Source organism: Etheostoma cragini, chromosome 15 (genome assembly GCF_013103735.1).
Source record: "Etheostoma cragini isolate CJK2018 chromosome 15, CSU_Ecrag_1.0, whole genome shotgun sequence".
Taxonomy (NCBI): domain Eukaryota; kingdom Metazoa; phylum Chordata; class Actinopteri; order Perciformes; family Percidae; genus Etheostoma; species Etheostoma cragini.
Genome location: NC_048421.1, coordinates 9,313,000 through 9,336,740, shown reverse-complemented (window position 1 = coordinate 9,336,740; position 23,741 = coordinate 9,313,000). Strand labels below are relative to the sequence as shown.

The 23,741-nt window shown below is 42.7% G+C and overlaps 1 protein-coding gene across 2 annotated transcripts in view; it reads left to right on the top strand.

Moving 5' to 3' along the window:
- LOC117958663 (adenylate cyclase type 9-like) overlaps positions 1 to 23,741 on the top strand; it is a 29,819-nt gene that overhangs the window by 1,330 nt on the left and 4,748 nt on the right. For both annotated transcript variants that reach the window (XM_034895193.1, XM_034895192.1), the window contains exons 1-6: positions 1 to 2,223; positions 19,176 to 19,348; positions 21,381 to 21,491; positions 21,869 to 22,125; positions 22,482 to 22,584; positions 23,022 to 23,230. The exon at positions 1 to 2,223 is cut by the window's left edge and continues 1,330 nt beyond it. In XM_034895193.1, the coding sequence (XP_034751084.1) occupies positions 411 to 2,223; positions 19,176 to 19,348; positions 21,381 to 21,491; positions 21,869 to 22,125; positions 22,482 to 22,584; positions 23,022 to 23,230 (2,666 nt within the window). In that variant the 5' untranslated portion in view covers positions 1 to 410. The remainder of the gene's footprint in view (positions 2,224 to 19,175; positions 19,349 to 21,380; positions 21,492 to 21,868; positions 22,126 to 22,481; positions 22,585 to 23,021; positions 23,231 to 23,741) is intronic.

The following is a 23,741-nucleotide window of genomic DNA, read 5'->3' as shown; positions in this document are numbered from 1 at the left end:
CCCCCCCCCCCCCCTAATACTTTTCCAATGAGTGAACCAGTGTGTAGGCAGCTGAGTGGACTTGGACAGGAACAGAGCAAGCAGCGAGTGAACCTTGCAGTCTCAAGTGCGTCAAAACAGACGGGGACGTAGAGGAATGCGGGGATTGACGTCAGGAGGAGCAATAATGAACTATTCCAAATCTTTGGATGGTCTGTTGGTGTTTCTACAGCCACTACACCACTAACAAAGTGGAATTTCGTCTGAAAAGGTTTCTGTTTCTGCTCTCCTTTTCACTTTTAAGAGAAAAATAATTGCTCTAGTTGTAAACTGCAGCCCTATACCTTGCCTTACTTGTTTATCAAATTTATCTTTTCAAAAACTGTCCCTTCCGCATAGTCTTTGTGTTTTCTGATAGATTTAAATGCAACATGGCATCCCCTCAACATCAACAGCTGTTGCCTCAAAACACAGAAGTGAGCTGTGACCCAAGTGGAGATGGAGGCGTCTCAGTGAGGATTGGCAGTAGTGTCAAACACAAGCATGGAGGCGGTCCGTTGGGTTCAATTGGGGGAGGCTTCATCGGGGGATCCAAGCACTGCAAGTACAGTATTTCTTCCAGCTGCAGCTCTGGAGAGTCTGGAGCTAGGAGGTTGGTGGTCAAGAGCTTTCGCACACAAAAAAAGATGCCTCAGCTTTTTGAAAGATCTGCTGGTCATTTCTGGGACCCAAAGTTTGACTCTTCGATCCTGGAGGAGGCCTGTAGAGAACGGTGTTTCCCTCAGACCCAACGGCGCTTCCGCTATGTGCTCTTTTACCTGGTTGCCTCTGCCCTCCTCTGGGGATTGTACTTTGCTGCCAATCCTTCCCGCTGTGACAGGACTGCCTTTCTCCTTCCCACCGCATCCTTCCTCCTTTTCTGCCTCTTTCTCTTTCTCTTAACTTTTACTAAGCTCTACTCTCGCTGCTACAACCAAGCATCTCTGCTGCTTATCCTTGTAACCTTCACCCTGACCCTGGCCCCCCAGATCCAGACATCAAGCTTCAGGGACCCGGAGACTCCCACACCTGCACTGGATGTAGAAGACTTCAGTGGCATGGGACCCACGTTAAACCTGTCCCATGACAAGCTTCTGGGGGGTAGCACCTGGTCCCCTTGTCTTTCTCCTGTAGGCACCTTCTCTCTCTGTATCGAGGTTCTTCTGTTGCTATACAGCGTTCTCCATGTTCGCCTCTATGCTTCTGTCCTACTCGGGTTTCTCTACTCTGTCTTTTTTGAGAGTCTGGGCTGGCTGCACCTGACGCAGGCAGGGGATATCTGGAGCTTAGCCTCTCAGTCAGAGTGGGATACGTTGTGTTGGCTTGGCCCAGCCAAAGCTCTGCTCCACCTCTGTGCCCACGCCATTGGCATCCACCTATTCATCATGTCTGAGGTGCGATCACGCAGCACCTTCCTTAAAGTGGGACAAGCTATTATGCATGGCAAAGATCTAGAGGTGGAGAAAGCCTTGAAGGAGCGAATGATCCATTCTGTCATGCCCAGAATCGTGGCTGATGACCTGATGAAGCAGGGTGACGAGGAGATAGGTGATAATTCTGTCAAACGATACTCTACCAGCGGTGCTGCAGCTGTCATCTCCAGCCCTAAAAACAATAAATGCAAGAAGACGTCCATCCCTCGTGGCCAGATCATCTTCAGACCATTCAACATGAAACGGATGGAGCCCGTCAGCATCCTCTTTGCAGACATTGTGGGTTTCACAAAAATGTCTGCCAACAAATCTGCTCATGCTCTCGTTGGGCTTCTAAATGACTTATTTGGACGTTTTGATCGACTGTGTGAGCTCACTGGCTGTGAAAAGATCAGTACTCTAGGAGACTGTTACTACTGTGTAGCTGGCTGTCCTGAACCCAGATCAGACCATGCCTATTGCTGCGTGGAGATGGGCCTGGGCATGATTCAGGCTATTGAACAGTTCTGCCAGGAGAAGAGAGAGATGGTCAACATGAGGGTGGGTGTCCATACTGGCACTGTACTGTGTGGTATCCTTGGCATGAAACGCTTCAAGTTTGATGTCTGGTCAAACGATGTCAACCTGGCCAACCTGATGGAGCAGCTGGGAGTGGCCGGGAAGGTCCACCTATCACAGGCCACTGCCAACTTCCTGGATGACCGCTACCAACATGAAGATGGACAAGTCATTGAGAGAATAGGACAGAGTGTGGTGGCTGACCAGCTCAAAGGTAGGTGCTCTGAAAATATGGCATAAATGAGACAGTGCCAAGTATGTAGTGAGTTGAATACATGTTGCTGCTTTTTCTGGGGGGTTTTCGCGTTATTTTTTTTATTAAGTTTGCAGTATGAAAAAGTTACTTTGATTGTTGAATTCCCAACCAGAATAATAAAACTCCAAGGTCAGCAGCAGACAGTTGCTACAAATTGGCTGCAACAGTAAGACTTGTCACTGCAATTATTCCCCCATGAGCCCACAAACCTTTCAAGGCATTGTTAAGTGCGTAAATGAATGTCCTGTAATGCCTCTCTTCCATCCCCAGAGGAAATGTGTCTACTTATGCCAGCATATCTGCAGTTCACCCTCCAGGTGGATGTGAATGGTGGCAAGGGGAGCATTTGCTTCGGTCAAGGTTGAAACTGGGTTTTAGCGATGGGTCATTGGCACAGATGGGCTGGCGAGGGTTTGAGTCTCTTACTTTCCCTCTGTGGCATTGGTATTACCTGACTGTGTCATAGCCAGATGTCATCTTCTTTCCCATCCTCCCCTTCACCCTGTCTCTGCCCACACTTTGTACTCTTTTTCAATTACATTATCTTCCAGATGTCCTCAATGTGTCCCTTTCTCTTAGCCTAACTCTGAACCCCAGGTATTGCTTTACAACTTAATGCGACTGTTTCCTTCTCTAATAGAAACTAGCCTGCAGCTTTGTATATTAACCCCTCTATCTTGTCCTATTTTTCTTGCCTCTAAACTGCTCGACTGCAGCTTCTATTTGATACATGCAAATCACACTAGTGTGACTAAATGTTGGCTTAATATCTCTTCTCATCATTCAAGACTCGCTTATCCATTATCAGCCAGTGTAAGATAAGTGACATGGTCTGATTAAGGTAGGGCAGATGGTGTCTGCCCTTTTGAATTAGCATTTCAGGTTTATTTTTGTTTCAATAGTTGCTGATTGTGCTTCTTTTGAGGCTAACCTCTGATTTTGAATGGATCATTTTTAGGCATGCATTAAACTGAAAATTCATACAAATTTTCAATTCAGGTGTGCACATAAACAGTTTGTGTGCGCAACCTATCAAAAAATGTTATACCTGCGGGACTGCGCAGTTTTCCATTATTTTTGCCTGGAAATCAGTGTTGTGGCCTGTCAAGGAACAAGATGGAGCAAAAGCACCTCTAGTTCACCAGCCTGCAGCAGTGATTCACGGGCCTGCATTTTCCCTTCATCGGTTAGGATTAATGAGTGGCTACCATTCTTGCTCTTGTCATTTATTTTTTATATTGTGAGGATAAATGTGTTACACAGCGTCATCCCCCCATCTCTCCTTTTCTTTCACCTCGACTTCTATCCTGCCTCCATCATGTATTGAGTTTCCTTTTAAGATTTATCCTCTGCCTTTAAAACTGCTGTACCAGTGAGAGCACTGGCTGTCAGAAGAGAATTGTGTTCCAGTGCTGTTAAATTCCTTCCGCCGTCTGGCTCAGTCTGTGTTAAACACTTGGGTATATAGCAGCCAGGCATGGATCCCGGCTGGGGCTGGTCCCTGTTGCTTGAATCAGAAGTAAATTGCTCTGACCAAGGCACTAATTGCTGTGCAGCTGTCTTCTTCATATTCTTAATGGCCTATTTGAGTCAGTGAGATGTTTCACTTTTTTTCTTTCACAAATAGTTTTCTGTGTACGAGGGTTTTTCCAGCTCCACCATGACTACATGTTGAGGCTTTAGCGTCAAGTTGTTTGTCTCAATCTGTAGGTCAATGCACATGTTGATACTTTTTAATTTATAGCTTCCCACTGTAATTATAAGCTATTTGTGGCTCATTGTAGCAGAGGTTCACATGGGGTACAGCCACGTGTGGTCAGTTGAGTGTTGTGTCCTGTTGGCTCCTCAGCCCTGGTTTTTACAAATGGGGATGTTTGCCTCGGTTTACATCCCACTGGTTGATAGCTTGGTGTTCAAGGTCATCTAAAACACAATTTGACACCATTGTAGATAGTTTTGAGGCTCTACGCATTGATTATTTGCATTACAATTTAATCTGAAGTAATATTTTTTCTGATTAATGTATTCATTGTTTTGTAGAAGCAGCACAGCAGTTTCCCGTAGCCAATGCTGATGTCTTCAGTGAAGGACAGATAAAAACAGCAAAGCCTCACCTTTGAGAAGCCCAATGAATGTTGGCATTTTTGCTTGATAGATCATTTTAAAGAGACTTGTTGATTAATTGTCTGATGGTTAACTAATTGATTATTTCAGCACTAGTTAGCATTCAGAATAGCAAAGTATCAGCAACTTATTTTTTAATTTTTAGCGATCTGCTGATAGTTTTCTAAATGAACTGGTTCCTTTATAAAATGTCAGAAAATAATGAAAAATTGTGTGATCAAGCCAAGGGTGATGTCTTCCAAAGATTGAGTTTTGTGCAACTAACAGTCCAAAGCCCAAAGATGTTCAGTTAACAACCATACAAGGATGTAGAAAAGCAACAAACCCATATGCTGGAGAAGCTTGAACTGGGAACGTTTTGGTAGTTTTGCTTGAGAAGTATGAATTGATTTCCTGAATAGTTACAGATTGATTTGTCTGCCAGTTGCCTATCAATTAAATTCTGCTCATTCTGACATTTTACTGAGGATTAAATCCTTAATCAAGCACAGCTTGTTAGATGGATAAACTTGAGATAATCTGAACAGTGAACAGCTGTAGACAGCTCTTGTGTTTGTATTTCTCTATAAGGGGTTGGACGTGAGGCCGGGCGTTGCGTTTTTCCTTTTCCCAAATGGGAGCTATATTTGGCTCTTTTTCCCTGGAAAGTACCTGTTCATGTCTTTCCTTTCCTTAATGCAGAGTGATGGCACCTGCAGAATATCATCCAGAGACAGCCAGAGATGGTTCTTCCCTCTTCCAAGCAGTCTTTGTTTCCAGGGGAAATTAAATTGTTTGTTGTGGAACTAGAATAATAACATTGGAGAAAATAATAATAATAATGAGTTATTAGTGTCATTATTACCAGTTCTTGCCTTAATCTGTAACAGACTGATTAACAACAGGTGCTTCAAATATCTTTGACTACAACCCCCAGACTGCGTCAGTGGCTTAGTGGCTAACATTAAAGAGGCTGTAATTGATATGTTATTAATAACAATTTATCAAATGACAATGTAAAAACAATAGAAGAAGAAAAGCTTGTAGTGATAAACTTGCCGAGAAGAATCTGCAGCTCCCCTCAGCTTTACAGAGCTTTACAATGAGTTTCCGCTCATTGTTTATCTGTTTGGCTAAAACTTAACTGTCTTCGCTCACTCTCACCGCTTTCATCGTGTTTTCGGCCGCAGCAGGAAGCTGTTTTCAGTGACAAAAGCTCAAAAAAAATACCTGCTAATCACCAAACAACAGACAGACAATGGACGAGTAGCTGGATGCTTCAGCAGCTAAAGAGCCAGATATCTTCCTCAGGAGTTAGCAGAGACCAAAAACAGAACCAAAAGAGAGTGAAACATGACTCTTAATGTATGCTACTGTTGCTCCGTAAATGCTGGAGGTGTTAATGAGCAACTGCTTACTATTAACTTTGCTATATCAACTTGACATTGGCTTGTCATCACTGTGTTCCCTTTTTGTTTCCGCTGAACCCAAGTGGACAAAAGAAATTAGTAAATGCAGGATTAAAAGAGTCTTGCTTTTGAGAGCCTTCCTGTTTTAGATGCATATTCCCTCCTCTCTTCTACTGTGACTCTTCAAGGCTGTTGCTGATAATCTGTATAGATGAGTGAAAAAAAATGGGGCGGCCTCTAGTAGGGCTGCACGATTATGGCCAAAATGATGATCACGAATATTTTGATCAAAGTTTTGATCACGATTAATCTCACGATTATTTGTTGATTATAACCATAACAAATGTTATCGTCACATAGGCTATTTATAACTTCAAGAGGGGAATTTAACAGCACTGGAACACAATTCTCTTCTGACAGCCAGTGCTCTTACTGGTACAGCAGATGGGCGCTACTCGCAGAGAGACGGCTGACTCATTATGAACGGGTCCAGCACGGGTCGAATGGTGTATACACTCGTGTGTATGAAATGTCTGTTTCGTCACTGCGCTGCATTTTTATGGACTATGATATCCTGGCCATGGGTCACATCCCTGGCCCAGGTCCAGCAGCTCCGTCTCATACGCTATTACTCTACCAACTGAAGTTAGTTGCATTCAACTAATCACGCAAATTTGATCGTGGGATGTCAAAATCGTGATCGCGATTAAAACTCGATTATTTGTGCAGCCCTAGCCTCTAGCTCACCCAGTAAGAGCGTTCGCCCCATGTTGGCTAAGTCCTGCAGCGGTCTGGGTTTGAATCCGACAAGTGGCCCTGTGCTGCCTGTCATACCCCAACTCTCTCCCGCTTTCATGTCTATCCACTGCTCACTAAAAATAAATGGAAAAGCCCCCATGAGAAACAACCCAAATGAACACTATTTGCTCCACTTTGATGATCTAAAAAACATTTTCATTATTTTTAGCTTCTGACTGCTCTTTTGTATAATTGCACAGCATTTTCCACTAATAGTTATTATGAACTGGGTTCCGGGAGCCACCTCAAGGTAAGGCATGTTCTCAGATTCCATTTGAAATTGTAAGCATGACCTTTTCTAACTTGGCTGCCGAGCAAGGTGCTGGGCTGCTGTGTACAGTGTGTCCCTTCCCGACCGGCTCCCTCCTCGGTTTTCCCTGTGAGAGATTTCTAATAAAGCAAGATTTGGTAATCTCCTAGGCTAAAGTTGTTAATATTAGTCCTCTATCATCGCCTCTTCCCACACTGGCCTGGTGTTACCCCCAAAACACCAGCTGCCTGCAAGCCAGCCGTTTCTATCACAGCAAAGGATATTGATTGTCTATAATAAGGCTGTCATGGCTGTATTTATTTATGATGAGGCAACAAGAGAGGTTTTCATGTCATGTGGATATCAAAGAGAATCAACCAAAGCCACAGGTTTTGGCTCTTAAATGGAAGATCATTTGTACTTGGTCCACATTATTGATTTTGTTCCCATTTGTTGTCTTCCTTTAAGTCTTCAGAGTGATAATTGATTAGCTACTTAAGGATTGATTTGATCACAGAGAATTTAGCTACAAATGTTCTTTTTGATGACTATTCTGTGTCCCTTCACTTTCATGTTGTCACTGGCTCTGTCACTTATGATCTGCAGCATGTACTGGTTATTGGAAGAGCCATTTGTGTTTTTTTGAGACTTGCATGCGCACACACAACTTTACAATCATCCTCCCTTCCCCTACCCCCTTTCCAGAAGGATGTACTGTCAGTCAGCAAAGTGTACAGTATTTGCTTGAGAATTAATTATAATGGGTGCTACTTTAAATGATAAATGAGTCTGGTTTTGAGGTTACACTTTAATACGCAGTAATGGACAACTGAAGGCGAGAGAGAATGCGACAGGGAAAGTTACTGCCCTTAACTGGTCCAGTTCTGCCACCTGGGCCAATGCGTGGTGGCACTAAAGAGCAGAACTGCAGCAGTGTTGCCTAACCACCACTACCATTAAGCCTCCATGTAACTAGACCTCAGAATTAAGCACTAGTGTGAATCACAAGCAGAGAAAGGGAGGCTTTACCCATCTAAGGCTCTGTATTTCACACCTAAAATGGTGTATGTGTGTGTGTCCGTGTGCGTGCGCACGTGTGTATGTGCTCTCAGTCTACGAATGAAATGAAAATACCTGACATAATTTTTTGTCTAGACCCTTGAGTCCAAATCAGTATGCACACACAGCATTCAGCCTACGGTAGAAAGACAGGGGGTTGATAGTGGAGTGGCTTACTACAAGGAGGGGGTAAACGAGGGGCAGACATCGAACTAGAGTATGGTTAGGTTGTGGTGGCACCTGTTAGGATGGTTTATAAAAAACAGTGGTAAGTAGATCCCGGGATTGCTATTACACAGCATACTGCGTTCTGTAGGTGCCCTTTCATCTGAAGTCTTGGAGGCAAACGTGGCTCTTCAGAGGCTGCCAGGGGGAACAAACTGCCAGGGGACTCTAAGCTGCTATATTGAATTGCAGGGCCTGAGCCCAGCCTGGAACACCTTGGCTCTGCGTGGCAGATTACAGCCAAGAGCGTAATGACATAATACATCACACTGCAGTGTACAGTTTTGCCCTGTACTGCGTATTACGGTTCACACAGCATGGCATTGACTAGCCTGCAGCAACGCAGTCTCATCATTTCTCGTTGGCCTTTTTATACTAAGCAAGTCTGCAGAGTTTCAGGATCCCTTGTCATGCTCTGGAAACATGGGGCCATTGTGGCAAGGTTATTGAAGGTCTAGAATGTAGTGATTAGCTGGATTTTACAACTGGCCGTCATTTAGGTTATCTGCTGTGTCAGACTGTTACTCAGCAGGATTGGGCTACCTGTGCTCAATCAGGAGTAGTCCGCAGCACAGGTATTGCTTCCTGTTTTGACCCGGCAAGCAATAGGGGGTGTAATGAGTTTCTGGATCAAGAGCAGAAAAGCATATAGCATATTTTTTCAATAGGCTGTAAATTATCTCACCTCTGTGGCCTGCTGAGCTTTCTATTGAACTGAGTATGTTGGAAATTTTCCTGTGAACATCTGCAAATCCTGTTGTGCTCCTCATGCAGAGGGCGCAGAGGTCTATTTCTGTCTTTATATTAAATATCTTGGAATAGTTTGTAATGTGTAGAGATGTAGAGAATAGAGATCTTTTAAAAGAAAAAAAACTTATATATTGTATTGGATCAATCATCTGGGATGAAAAATGAAAGGAGCCTTGCATGTGCTTCTCACAGTTGTTTGTTTGTTGTCCTCACTCTTGTTTTTAAGCTGAACAGCCAATCAGATGAATTGGCTATACGGCCGACAGCCGACAAAACCGGTTGAATCGGACGGGGAAAAAGGCAGACACGTGGCAACGGTGCGGGACGTACCGCACAAACTACGGTCGCCTTGGTGTGTCAGGGCCTTTAATCCTGACAAGTGTGAGCAGAACGTGCAGACCTCTTAGTCCCACTATAGGGGACAGCTGTCCTATTGGCTCAATGGTGAAGTGTCCTGTCTCTATCTACTGTGCCAGAGATGACCCTGGGCGAGGTTGATGAGAGAGCCTGATATCAGCGCCACCCATGTCGGTCTGATAAGGAGCAACACATGCGAAAAGGTGACACGGCTGAGCCGGTTGACCAATCACTGAGGCATGTAGCATGTGGAGTACAACATGCTACACAACGTGTTCTCTAGCACACGCTGTTTTACTTTGCTCAGGGGTCCTGCCTTTTTAATTTAGTAAAGTTCTGCGTGCAAATCAATTTCAATGGCGGTGCTGACAAAGTTTAAAGATCAGGTGACTTCTTAGTAGATTGAAATCTTAATTCCTTGATTTTTTTTTTTTTGATAATGAAAGAAAACTAAATTTTTACTGAATTATCGTCTGACGAATAAGGAAACATTTTCTATTTTGTAAATATATCAAGCTGATATATCATTGTATCTTCATTTAGTTTTTTAGTTCTAAGTGTTAGAAAGAGGCTTACCCAAAACTTGTCAAAGCCTTTACACTCTTTTAGCACAAATAATGTATCCCCCCTAGGGCATCTGGTGTGGTAAAATGGGAGGGTAATGTACTTAGACTTCATGTTTTCAACTGCTGTAGTATTTTCATATACAACATTACCTAGCTTCTGAATAGAAGGGGCCTGTTGACTCCTTTCATAACTTTAGGGAACAAATCAAATCTTATTTACAGTGTCAGTGATATCATGCCATTGTGATACGCTTTAGTATATTGTGGCTTCAACGCAGCCAGAGTTTGTAAAATAATCTTCTTGCTGCTCTCTCTCCTCCATTGCACATAGCAATGTTATCATAAACTGTCAAAGCTGCTTGTATATCTTTATGCAAACATAACTTTCCCTCCTACAACCTGAGAAAAAATGGAATCTAAATACAAAAGCAGACAAGAGCAAAGGGTGTGCAAGAAAGGCTGTTTAAAGAGAGAAAAAGAACAGATATACAGAGTGAGACATAAAGATGGATAGAGTTGCCCTTGAAAGGTCCATCCTTTTTAGTGCTATTGTGTGGGTCCACCCGCCTTGCAGTCGTTACCCAAGGGAAAAGGAGGTTTGCCATCTGCAGCCATACACACACACACACACCCACACACACACACACACACACAAAAACACACACACACACACACACACACACCAGCTCTGCACCCTGGGCCTGCCAAGGCTAATTGCCATGGCAACAAGCTATTGAAAGGGGTTTGGGTCAGCTGGTAACTGGAGGCTCTCTTTAGATGGAAGGACTTCCTTGATTGGGAGAAAGGGGCCAAATTGGACTTTATTCAGCTGAAGCTCTGGCTTTTATGTTAAGGTAAAAACCATGCAAAGACCTATTTTTGTGCAAGCCCAGCAATAATAAGCCGAACACGTGCAGCCTCTTTTTGCCGCTGCAACTTTAAAGGACGCCTACACACACAAAAACAATGTGACTTTCCAAGATACATGTGTTAACCTTGAACAAGTGTAAGAGATGTATGTGAAGCTATCTCTGTTTGTCCTGTTCCTGATGTTGCTATCTCGCTGTATTTTTTCATAATTAGAGTTCTACTTGATCAGTGTGAGTCAAGCTGTGCATGGGGTAAGCTTGCTCTCCTTGCAGCCGTGCAGATGGTCAGGTGATAAATTGCTATCATGAGTCATTGATGCATCCTAAGTTTTTTTCTTTTGTGATCAAGTGTACAGAAAATGCCAGCACTCTTTCTAACAGATACACTCTAGCCGTTTACTAAAATTGACAGAAATAGCTCAGTCTTAAAGTGGACCCCACCTCCCCCCCACCCTCCTACACACACACACACACACACACACACACAGAGACTCACTTTCAACACCCACACATGCAGCCGCACCCTATCCATGTGAGTGGGCTGTAGTGACTCGTTAGTGTGCACAGCGGGATTGTGTGTGTGTGATAAATTGCTGTGTGAATTATGAATAAGGGAAGTTGATGGGGGAGCCAGTCTACACTGAAGCCTGCTACTGTACTCAGCCTGCACAGATTAACAGTGCATGTTTGTATAGAATTTTATTATTAGCAGTGCAGGCTGTGAAATGAATTTTAGAGTGTCTCAGGCCAGCTTTAAGAATGAGCTCTGTTTTAAAATGCTTGTCTCTCACAGCTGCTACCTGTGTTTCTTTGGTTTTTATATGGTATAGTTAGATACTTTTATATTAAGAATTTTGCTTTGGCTCATTCTGGCCCTTCTTTTCTTCCTCTGCACCCTGCCTTTGCTCTGCTTCTGTTCACTCAAGTATATACAGTACAGAAAATATAATAATCAATAGCTATTAACCTTTAATCTTTTGCACCATCACTGCACCTTGCCCCTTATTATTTGAAATGATATAGCATTTTGTTTTGAGTAAATGTGTGATAGTGTGTACTAACCAATAAATTACCCAATTAACATAAACTTGGATGGCAGTTGTTTTAAAAGATTAATTACAAAAATCTGGGGTGACTGAATTAAACATACAATTTGTTGGTTACATTTGCGGTTTTGCTTGCATTTCTCCATTGTACCATGACATGTAAAAAGCAAGTAGTCTTTTGGGGTTTTGCTTATTGGTGAGAGGTTTAAAGAATTGGTACCAAGACACTGTTCCGATTGGGACATTTTGAAGTTGAAAAATGAACTTGTCCTCTGTTGTAATGCTGTGTACTGGTGACACTATTTCCAAATTTACACCAAAACATCTTGCATTATCTGTCATTTATCTATTGGAATTCCATGTTACTTATCGGATAACATACCTCAATACCAATATATCTGCCACAAGATAATATCAGCCAGGCTTTAGTGTATAGCAGGTGTGGCTGGTTCCTCTCTCCTGTGACCTGAACTCCCCGCCTCAGGCTCAGCTCCCCCCGTTTGCTTCATTGGGAGACATCCCTTCTGTGTCCCCTCCAGCTGTCAGCTGCTCCCCCGTCCCCGTACTAAATAGCCCCAGGAATCCCCCATGCTGTCACTCCTAAAGGCCAAGTGTGTGTGTGTGTGTGTGTGTGTGTGTGTGTGTGTGTGTGCGTGCCCGGCAGAGGTCATCTCCTATTCTTTTATCATTTTTAATCTGTCTCTCTTTATGTCATTTGTCCTTTCTGTTTTCCTGTTCCCTGTTTTTTTTCTCAATTTTTCTACTCTTCATCTTGCTGCAGTCTCAGTCTTTTGAGTCAGCGTGCTGGCTTCACTGTTTTGTAAATGACACCTTCATCAACAAACATTACAGCAATGCTTATCTTAGAAGGCTGCATATCAAATTGTTTCCAGCTGTCCTTTCTTTTTTTGTCTGTGAGATTTATTGAACCTGTCAATTTCCCTGTCCGGCAGAATGTGATTTATATGTTTCTGTGGTGGAAGCTGAGCCTGTAGGTAGCATACTCATATAATCTTGCTATATCTTTGGCTTCAAGAGTCCTCAAGGAGTAGCGCAATGCTCAGTAGAAGATCCGGCACATTTTCTTCATCAACCCCCAGTGAAGCTGCCATTACTCAAAATGTTGAGTAAGCAAAGTCTGTGGTATTAGAAGAGAAGACGATGAGAGGTGGAGCATTAACAGGGAAGGAGAGGTTTGTGTGTGTTGCCTGCTTGCTTTGATCCTTTACCCATGGCGACAAACTCAGCCACTTGTTAATCAATGCTGCGGGTCAATAGCATCTCAGATTGAGACATTTCAACATCTTTCTTATATTGAATTTCAGTTTGAAGCAAGACTGTCCGAAGAAAATATGTATTTTTGCTTTGTTTCAACTCCTGGCCAGAAATAAATTAGTATTGTTTCTTTTTTGTGGTAATTAGCTCTTTCTTAAATCTCAGAAGTCGGAAAAAGGTTTAGGGCTGAACAAGCTTAAGGTTTATACCATCATGGAGAAGAAGAACATTAGTATTTAAAAATCATAGTTTTGTTCTCATAACAACTTAAAAAAAACCATTATAGTACAGAATTATTGAAAGGATAGATAGTGAAAGTTAAAATGTGTTACTCTTATTAAGAATATACAGAAGGAGAAGATAGAGCAGCACAAGGTATGAAGGAATGTATAGGTTGACAAAAAATAATTTGAATAGGATGTAATGCAAAGACAAAGAAGTTACAAAGAGGTTTGTATCATAGAGAGATATTTTAATTTAATGTCCTGGGCTGGAAGTGTTACTTTATGAGTAGAGAAAAGGATGTCTTAAGCTAAATAACCATTTAAAAACTCAATGTATCTGAAAAATGCATTGTCACAATGCTGATGATGTAGTACTTCAAATCCAAAGGGGTTTGCACTCATATTTGGAACGGATCGAGCAGGAAACAAGTTTACTGGACAGATGTGCTGAATAGCCTAAATAGCCGTGAGGTCACCATTATCAGAGAGAAGAGAAGAGGGTGGGGTGGGGGCATTAGCATTCAAATGAGCACGCATGGGTGAAAAGGTTTGACAGTGGAGAAGAAGATGGTGTAAAAAAGACACAATGGTAAGTGAGTTTGAGCTTTTGGGATGTCAGCTTTGGGAATTCTTCGCTGAAAAAAGCCCTTAACGCCTAGGTGGTGACAAGGCACACAGACATCGGCTTGGACACCAAGGAACAGGGAGGATAGATGGATTTGGGTCAGAGAGGGAGTGAGCGTAAAAGAAAGACAGACAGTGAGTTACAGTGTGATTGACAATGGGGGACAATATAAACCACTGAGCAAAGGGGGTGGGGTCGGGGTGGGGGGTGTTTAAAGATTTTGGAGAGTAGTCAACTGTATCTTTGTATTGCCAGCAGACCATGGCGGCCCGGGACTGTCAAGAATGGAAGGATCGAAGATTCAGAATACAAAACGAGCGCAAAGTAAATGTGACGGATGCAGCCAACCGAGAGTTAAAGACTTTGGAGAGTTGTCAAGTGTTTCTATTGTGGTTTTGAGTGAGCCGCTTTGATGGGGCCATATTGAGGCCAGGAATAAAAACACCGCCTAAATATGGAATTTTTGTTTTAGTGCACCCCTGTTTACGGCATCGAGGGAGAAAAAGCTGGCAACGATATTGACAGATTTGGTTGATTGCAACGGGAAGAGAGACTTCAATATGGCTTGTTGTGCATGGACAGTGTATTTGTCTGTAAACAGAGAACTGCTCTAACCTAATTCCCAGTTAAGAGACAGGTTTTGGTCCCAGAACTGGAAAGCTAATGTGTGTGAGAAAGCCCAGGTGGTGTGCAAGACTTGCTGTTGATTTTTGGGGCTTATATAACTCATACCAGGAGCTAGCTGTGGGTTATCTGGGGTCTCTGTATTGGTTTAGCTGCACTTCAGTGTACAAAGACAAAGACGTGTAAAAAAGTGGGCACAGCTTTAGTTTTCTTTAGTATCCGGTCTATACCACATTGTTTGTCAAAAACCATTGCTTGGTGCTACATGAAAATTTCTTCGCTTTAAAAAAAATTAGGTTTGATAGCCTTACCCACTCCAGCAGCATAATATGGTTTTAACAAGTTAAGAGTGTTACTTTTTTGCCCTACAGTGATTGCCAATCTTTTTTGCTTGTGCAATAATGAAAAAAAATCCATGTCCATCACTTTTGACCAATTCAAGACCTTTTCCCCCATTTTGTTTTATAAAATAAATTTTGTCCAAATGAAGTAAAATTATTCAACAATATACAAGAAAAGAAGTTTTAAAGCTACATAGTGTAAGAATTACGTAGCCAAGATGGCGACCGTTGAGTGTGGAAAGTGTCCATCGATCCACACTCATCTTTCTGGCCGGTTTGATTGCACCATCCAGGTAATCTAAGCTCACTGCATTTTACCACACTTCGACAATGTGAACGCACTATGTACTCAAATAGATAGTATTAAGTACCAAAGTGTGCGATTTGAGACACACCCCTAGCTGATACTAGCAATTTCTAGTCTGCAACATATTTTAGGGTTCATTTATTAAACATAACCTGTAGTAGTGCACAATTGTGTGTATAATTTTGATTACAATGTGTGGAATTACTGAACAATTTTAGAAAAATTACAGAACACGACAGACATCTTATATTCCAATGTCAATATATTTATATATATATATATTCTATTTCTGACCATTGTTGTTTGTGTGTGTGACGTTAAAACTGAAACTGGAAGAACAACGACAAAAGTTCACAACTAGTAAGTTATGGGTTTGACTGCTGTTCCAGGGCAGTTTTACAGGTAGAAGATTCTTATCCTGGTACACAGCATAAATCTGCTTGTTTTCCTACATGCCCTATAATGCCTCAGAACTAACCTGGGCTCAGCATGAGTATTCAGCTGTAAAAACAAAAATAAAAATCTAGCCCTCCCCTGCTCCTATCCGTCCTCGGGTCGGGAGTCACGCACAGACTCTGCCTTTCCTTTACTGTCATAAGTGACAGTGTGAGTCTCTTGGTGATTCCTTGTGAAAAATGCAAATGTCTTTCATGTTTTCTGTGTGAATGGGCTCACTCATAAACAGCAATTAAAAAAAAAAAAATCATTCCATCACGACTACCAAACAACTGACAGACTCAGTCTAGCCTCCATTACTTGAATTGTTTCCAAAATCTCAATGTAATGCAATCTCTAGGCTACCTCTTATTTTTCTGCAAACCATGCCGCAGTAATGAAGTGCTCTCTAAACACCCTGTCATACTGGACAGGATTCCTTCTGTTCCTCCTGTCCTTTTCCCTCTGACAGGAACAGGATGTCCAGTATATTCCAGGACAGGGACCCAGTGGAGGGAGGAGGTTGGAGCTGCTGGCTGGCAGTGCCAGCTGGCATGGAGATCTGCCCGGCCTAGCAGTGCTAGTTTCCCTGCTCCACCTGCTCCATTGCCCTCCTGCTCTGATACCTGGCCCTGCAAGGCAAACCTGCCATTATCAGAAGATAGGGCAGAGTGTATGTGTGTGTTTTTGTGTGTGTGTGTGTGTGCGCGCATGCGAGCGAGCGAGCGAGCAAGTGTGTGTGGGCTCGCTGATCCAAGCATATCTGCCAACTCTCCTTCTCTCTCCGTTGTCCTCTATGTTCTGCTGCTTTTAGTAAACTACCCTGGGACAGCAGCATTGGCCATTCAGTCCCACTTGGGTTGCAAATGGCATTAGAAAGCAAAGGTTGAGATAGCAACCAAAATATTTAATATTTATAGCTACTGTACCTGTAGCATTCATTCTCTTTTTTTAAACATAATTAGGGCCTGATCTTGCACCTGTCGCAGCGCTTCGCAAAGCCAGCAAAGCGATGCAGTTGTCAACCTTCCTTCCAGCGCCCACGTCGTTTAAATTGCAAATGCACCTGCGCCCATCTTTGCGCCCCTGGGCGTTCTGGTCTTACAGGAGGTGTGTTCAGGTGAATTCTTGGCGTATTGCTATCTTGCGGCAGCAGATAGTGATCGCGCCATTCACCAAACACAACCTGGTCTAAAGACAGTAACGCAGCATTTCATCGACATTTTAACGGTGCATTACTAAATGCGCCTGAGCTTTTGTACAGCGCATTCTTTTTTTCTTTGAAGAACAATTTGGCCTCCATCCTTTTTATATTATTTTATTGCCTTTGTTCATTGCTGAAAGGTTATATTGGCGGTATCTGAAACTGCAGTCAAAACTTATGTGTTGCATCCACCTTTTTGTGTAAGTTTGTTTGGCACACCCAACATCTGCCCTGAACTTCTCTTAGCATCATGCAAAGAGGGGTTCAGGGGCAGCCATTGTCCAAGAAGAGCTTGGGCGTGCTATGAGGAGGCGAGAGAAAGGGAGGAGTAGAGGTGATGGTGTTATTTGGCTGCAAAGTGTTTTTCACATGTCTCTCTCCTCTGTCCTGAACAAAAGGGCTTGGAGAGGGAGATAATGTGACTGGGCTCTTCTGGGGAAAGGTTATCTATTGTTTTCTGTCAGCTGATAACACAGGACAGGACACTTCAAGTTCCATAATGCCTAGAGGCTTTCACTAATGATGCTTTTCAGTTAGCCCAGGGTCATCAGAGATGGAGAGAGGCAAACACTTATCTGTACCAGTATTACAGATCATCAAACCGATGTGCACAGACTGACCGATGGATTGTCAGACACACACTGGAAAGAAACAAGTAGCATCAAGCTAAGTTTCTGGATCTTTTTCCCTGCTGTGAGGGCTTTAGAGCACAGCTGTAATCTAATGATTTTGGATCCTGTGGAATTGGACAGCGGAGCCAATTTCAGGCCAGTATGTCAGAGCCACAAATTTCCTGCCTGACAACACTGCAATTTCATCTGCCACAAGGTTAGATCCTAAAGATGAGAGACTGTCCCACAATGGCCAGCAACAGGCGCACAAACATCTGCAGACACTTGAACTTATATAACCCTCCCGCCCCCATACAAACACAGATAATACACCGTGCACCTTTGCAAGCCTCTGTAGTCAATTTATCTTGCTTGGGACTCTGCCATTTTAGATTCCTTGAAACAAGCTGTCTGATGGAAAGATGTGGTCAACTTAACATACCACATCCACATAAACCTCTGGAGATGGATGGCCATGGATACTTGGCTGTCAGTTTCTCTTTGGTCTGACAAAAGAGGAGAACTGTCACCTCTTTTAGCTATCAGGTTGCTGTCGTTTACTTCAGTTTTAGAGAGTTTTATTTTTGAGTTTTGACACGTTTTCTAATTTTAATTATTGTGTTCCACCTCTTATTCTGTTTTGTATTGATGTCATATGCATCTGGTTTGTAATTTTCTTTTATAAGTGTGTTTCTTTAATAGGAGGTCATTGTGTTGTCTCCCCCTTGACTCACAGTTTTATGATTACTCAGCAGGCACTGCTTCTACAGCTGATATAGGATTTGCATTGATTCTGACTCTTAATATATTAATAAATAATACAGTGTGACTCACATACTTTTAGTAGATTACTTTGAGAAAAAAATGTTTTGAGGGAAAGACAGAAGAATAACAAAAGACAAACTGAGAGAGTAGTGGGGTAAAAGCAACCCCGTTGACCCACAAGGAGAAGCAGAAGTCACTGTTTACTGGTGGGCAGGGAAGGATTTGATTAGCAAACTAATGAAATAAGTTAACACAGTGTGTGTGGGTTGTGTGTGTGTCTGTGTTGATCTGTCTATGACGCACAGTCACACTCACACATTCTCATCCGCAGAGGCAGTCAAAAACTCCCCACCGTTTCCTACTCGCCTCTTGCTGCTGTGTCATTCTGCATCACTGGTGCAGGGAATTAGTTCTTTGTTACTGCTGTTTACTGCCTTTATTTCGCGTCCCTGAATGCTCATCCACCTGGCTATCGACCCAGCTACAGCAACGCCGTCCATCTACACCTCCGCTCGCTCTGTGTGTATGTGTTTGACTGAGTGTGTAGGTTGTTGGAGGGGGTGTTTTTTGTGAGTGTCTCATGACTGAACGTGCTTACATTTCTCTTTTTGTGTGCATATTTTGTTATTTTTTGTCTGCTTCTTTAGCTGCTTATCTTGTGTGTGCGCGCACGTGCACTTGCGCGTGCGTAATTGCAAATGAGACTGTGTACCCTTGTGTCACATGTGTAGTCTCTGTGTGAGTGTGTCAGAGATTGCACCCTCAGGGTTGGTCCGCAGAGGGTAGGCAGCGGCGTGCCTGTCTGAAGTACTTAGGACAGACAATGCTCAGAGCCACAAGCTGCGGCTTCACTGAAAGTTGAATTATGTGGCTAAGTGTACGGTCACAGGTACTTACGTATGCTGCTAGGGAATTCATCCAGATGGGTACTGAGCTTCTCCTGAATCAACACCAATACAACCACACAGGGATGACTAACCCCAACTCTGTCCTGTTCCAGTTTAATCTGAGAGTAAGAATTGATCTGCCAGGGACATTGTCCTTATGCTCTGTTTGTGTGTCTCCAGGCCTGAAGACCTACCTGATCTCTGGCAGGAAGGTGGAGCCTCACTCTCTTTGTAGCTGCTCTCAGTTGGGGTTGGCAGGGCCTGAGCATGCAGATCCCCGGTGCCCCACTCCTAGGGTGCACACACCTGATGGAGCTCCTTCAGCCTGCACTCTGCCTCCAGACAGTGCTAAGGTGAGATCACAATGTTTCTGAGAAAATAGTATGAAACAAGTTTTCTTATGTTACATTTCTGGGATCCTTTCTCATTGTACATCAATATTGCCTGAGGAAGAACACTGAGCTGCTTGTTCTGCTACAGCCTCTTTCATGTTCATGTTCACTCTCTGTGTCCTTTTGTTTATGTGGGTGTATCAGAAGCTTTAATAAATATTTTTATTTTTGTATGCAAGTAGCTTCCTTTTGTCTTAAGTGGGTGGCATGTAAAAGAATAGCTTTCACCCATGCCATTACGTACATCTAAATTGTTCCATGTAATTACATGGTTTTAACCCTGCGTGGTTAAAGTGTCTTTGTTGATTTCCCTTTTCACTTTTGGTGCGTAAACTCCCACACATGCCTCCATTGTGTAGCACCTCAGTACTAATTAAATCCTTATTAATAAAAATATGAGAACAAAACAGTGAGATCTTGTTAATTAGGCAATGAAAAGTGCTGTTCCCCAGTGGGCAGTCTACATATTAACTGATGCATCATCATGATCTGCTCATTAATCCAGAACATATTCATCCAATCTGTCCCCCTTAGCTTTATCTTCAAGGGTTACGTCTTATTTGCTTCCCCATTGTACCACTAGATCATGGACTCAAAATTGTGCATATTTTTCCCTTATAAAACCCTCAAAACCCTGCACCGTTGTGCCTTAAATTCCTCCAAATGAATCCTCCTTTCTCTGTACACGTGCACCCTATGAACCTTGCACAGATCTGTCAGCTTATGCAGGGATTTGGGAGGACCTTCTCAATTTTCTCTGCCTTCAACTGATGACTCCTCCATTTACAGCTGTTCGTCTGTTTCCCACAATGCAAAGCACTGGAACGGACACAACAGCCACTTCCGCTGTCCAAACCCCAAAACGGGCTAAGCATGGCCTAGCCCACTACAAAATAAATCGATTAACTGTTTCATACTACATACTAATGCATTCATCACTAGTGTGTAGTATGAAACAGTTCAATCAGTTGTAGGTGGTTTTGAATACAGCCAGTGTGTGCTGTCCCTGTGGGATTATGTTATATAGAGTGTGTGTTTTGGCTTCTCAATACTTCACAGTGCATTGCACGGGTCAGTGTTATGGTCATTAATAGCAAAGCATGCTGTAAGTGTCACACAAATTTCTTTCTTATTTTATGTTCTGTTTCAACAGAATGAGTGAAATGGAGAGAAAAAATTTGAGCCCTCTATTCCACCACTTTCCTGTTTACTCTCCTTTTCAGTTCCTCAGTAGTCTGGATCAATGGAAGTACATTTCAAGGATTAATTCCTGAAATGGCTCACAGACTGATGTCCCTCAGGTTTTGCTCTCTTTGTGTTGCCGTTTTTATACTCAGTTTGATTCATAGCAAGCTACACGCTGGAAATGGCAAGGGCAATAAGGCAGGCCTGCTGTGTTCTTTCAGGGAATGATTGTAAAGATTAACAAGATTTATTTACGGTATTTACTTTCTAACTGGGACAGTTTGGGACCGATTGGTGTGGATTGCTATGGGCAAGGTACACACAGCGATAAATTTAATTATGTATCCAACTAATTTAAAAAGCTCACATTGCTGCATTGTGTTAACAGTGAACTTCAGTTAATATTGTATGTGGCGTTTTCTTTTGTGTGGTGCAAATGTTTTGTCAAAACAAGTTCCTCGCCAAAACTATTTTGCAGAGCCACCGCCGCTGCGTCCGGAGCATAGCGCCAGCCAAGACAATTGTGATTGGTTTAAAGAAAGGCAAACCATTCAGATGGTTTAAATAGCAAATGAACCGAAAGATTGCAAATTAAAATATTATTTTCACCTCTCTTTTGTCATTTGTCACACTTTATCTTGATCTCTGTCATCCTTTTAATGTTTTTCTTTGCTCAAGAATCATCAGCGTCATATTGAATTATTCATTCAAAGTCAGGCTTTCCTTGATCTGTATTAATTCTTTTTTTCTTTCTCGCCCATATGTGCTGCCTCTCCCTCCATACTGTCCCCTTTCAATCTCCCTGCAGTCTCCTTGTGTATCCTGCAGTGTGGTCCTGATACCAGGCGTGGATCAGATTCTGGAAGAAGGAGTTGTACACAATGGCTGCCATGATGACCACAAGACCAACAGCAGCAAGGTTAGCCTGTAGTTGTTACCTGAACCACACAGATGATATTTGAAACTGTTTATCTAACATGATGTTTGACACTATTAATTAAAGAAAAGATATTTTTCTTTCAAATAGTGGGTTATCGTGAACCAACTCTGGTTCATTTAGTCAGGCCAAGCAGCAAAACGTAGGACTTAAAAATAGTTCAAAGAAATAGAACTCCATAAGTCCCAGATAAAGTGTGCCACAGACACATGCATTTAAATTGATGTGACTGTAGCATGCTAAGTTTATATTTCATATTCAGATTATTTCACATGACCTATTTCCAAAGCAATGATCCAGTTTAACTTCTTCCATTTTTGGGGAATTCAGGTCTTCTCTCTCCCCACTTTCCACCTTAGGAATCTTCAAATCTGAAGTGTTCACCAGCAATTTCTGCAGGGCGCAGCCCTAAGACTCTGAACGGCCTGCTCAGTCCTCAGCTGGAAGCCTTGAACAACAGCCAGACGTCACTGTGTGAGATGCTGCAGGAGAAGGAGAAGAAGACGTGGAGTGGAGGAACCATGGGCATGGACCACTCTGCGCTCATTCCTTTACGATCCAAGAACTTCAGGGAGAGGAGTGATGCTCACTTTGTGGATGTTATTAAAGAGGACAGGTTAGAATGACCTAAGGATAAATACATTAAACAGTACAGTAAAATACAGTTTGCACAGTTGATCAGGAAGTCAATCTCAGCTGTTAATGTCCATTTTTATAACACTTATTTATAAATCCCAACTGAATAGGCAGCCAGATAGCGCTTGGTAGAGCGGCTGTCCAAATATAGAGGTTTCCTCCTTGACGCAGCGGGCCCGGGGTCAACTCTGACCTGTGGGCCTTTGTTGCATGTCATTCCCCTTCCATATCTTCAGCTGTCCTGTCAAAAAAATAAAGTCTGAAAATGCCCAAAAAATATCTTAAAAAATCCTAACTGAACATTATTTCTACTGACTTTCCTCTGTGCCTGTGCAGCCTTATGAAGGACTATTTCTACAGACCTCCCATAAACAAGCTGAGCCTCACCTTCCTGGAAAAGAGCCTCGAGTCTGCTTACCGGATAAGCTACCAGGAGGAGGTAGGTGTGTGTGTGTGTTGTTTATGTGCATGACACAATGGTTCCTGTATGCCCGCATGTTTGAAAAGTGCAAATGCCTTTGACTATGTCTGTTTATTCTTTTAAATTACCCATGACCATGAGGGTTGAATGAGTTTTGTCCGGGATTTGTCATCCCACCTCTGCTGTCTCCACCTTGAATGTCTACCTGTGTGTGTGTGTGTGCATGTCTTTCTGCCTTTCTCTGCGAGTTTCTGTTTTGTCTGGGAAGCTTGTTAGCACTGTGTTGTGACCAGACCTTAACTGCGGCAAAGAGAAATCACTGCAGGACCTTAAAAGTACCTTTGTATTAGTTTGTACTGTCCTCTGCTGGTGTAACCTTAGAAGTGCAGCTTTACTCTTCTGCAACTGTTACTAAATCGTGTAGTCGAGATTCTGAGTCTCTTTTTCTCTCCCAGGTGGAAACCCAAGCAGCGGTGCAGACTTTTGCCAGTCCAACATTCAGTTCTTTCCTGGACATGTTGCTGTGCTGTTCAGTGTTTCTGGCTCTCTCGCTGGCCTGCTTTCTTCGACCACTTGTCTCCCAGCAGAGTTTGTCCATGCCAGCACTCATTCTGACAGCTGTAGCCACCCTGTTGGAGGCTCTGGCTCTGTTGTTTGCAATACGGTGAGATACTGAATGTAGCATCTGGGTTGAAAACTAGGGGCCCATGGGCTAGATCCAGCCTGCAAGACAATGTCAGAAGACCTCCCAACATGTTTAGAATGTATTGTTACCCATGGCCCTGCAAATTTATGTCCGGTTTTTCTTTTTTGGTATTTTAATTTAGAGTAATAATTTAATTTAAAGGTCAATCACAACACACAAATTGGCTCCACACTTTTTTAGTTAGCAACGTTTAGCAAGCTCTCCTAATTGTGCAACTTGTCAACATTAACACTTCAGCTATGACGAACTGCACTGATTTCCCACTTCACACCTGATATTAAGATTTCTATTACTTAATTTCAAAGAATGTAGGACTGAACATTGTCTGCTTTCAGACACCTGATGGATAAGTGGATAAAGAAACTGAAAGGGAGTTGTTTGCATACATGCTTACTTGAGTATCTTTACCTGCTTGAAGTCATGACACAACTGCAATTGGAAAGTAGTTTTATCTGAAAGGAAATTGTGT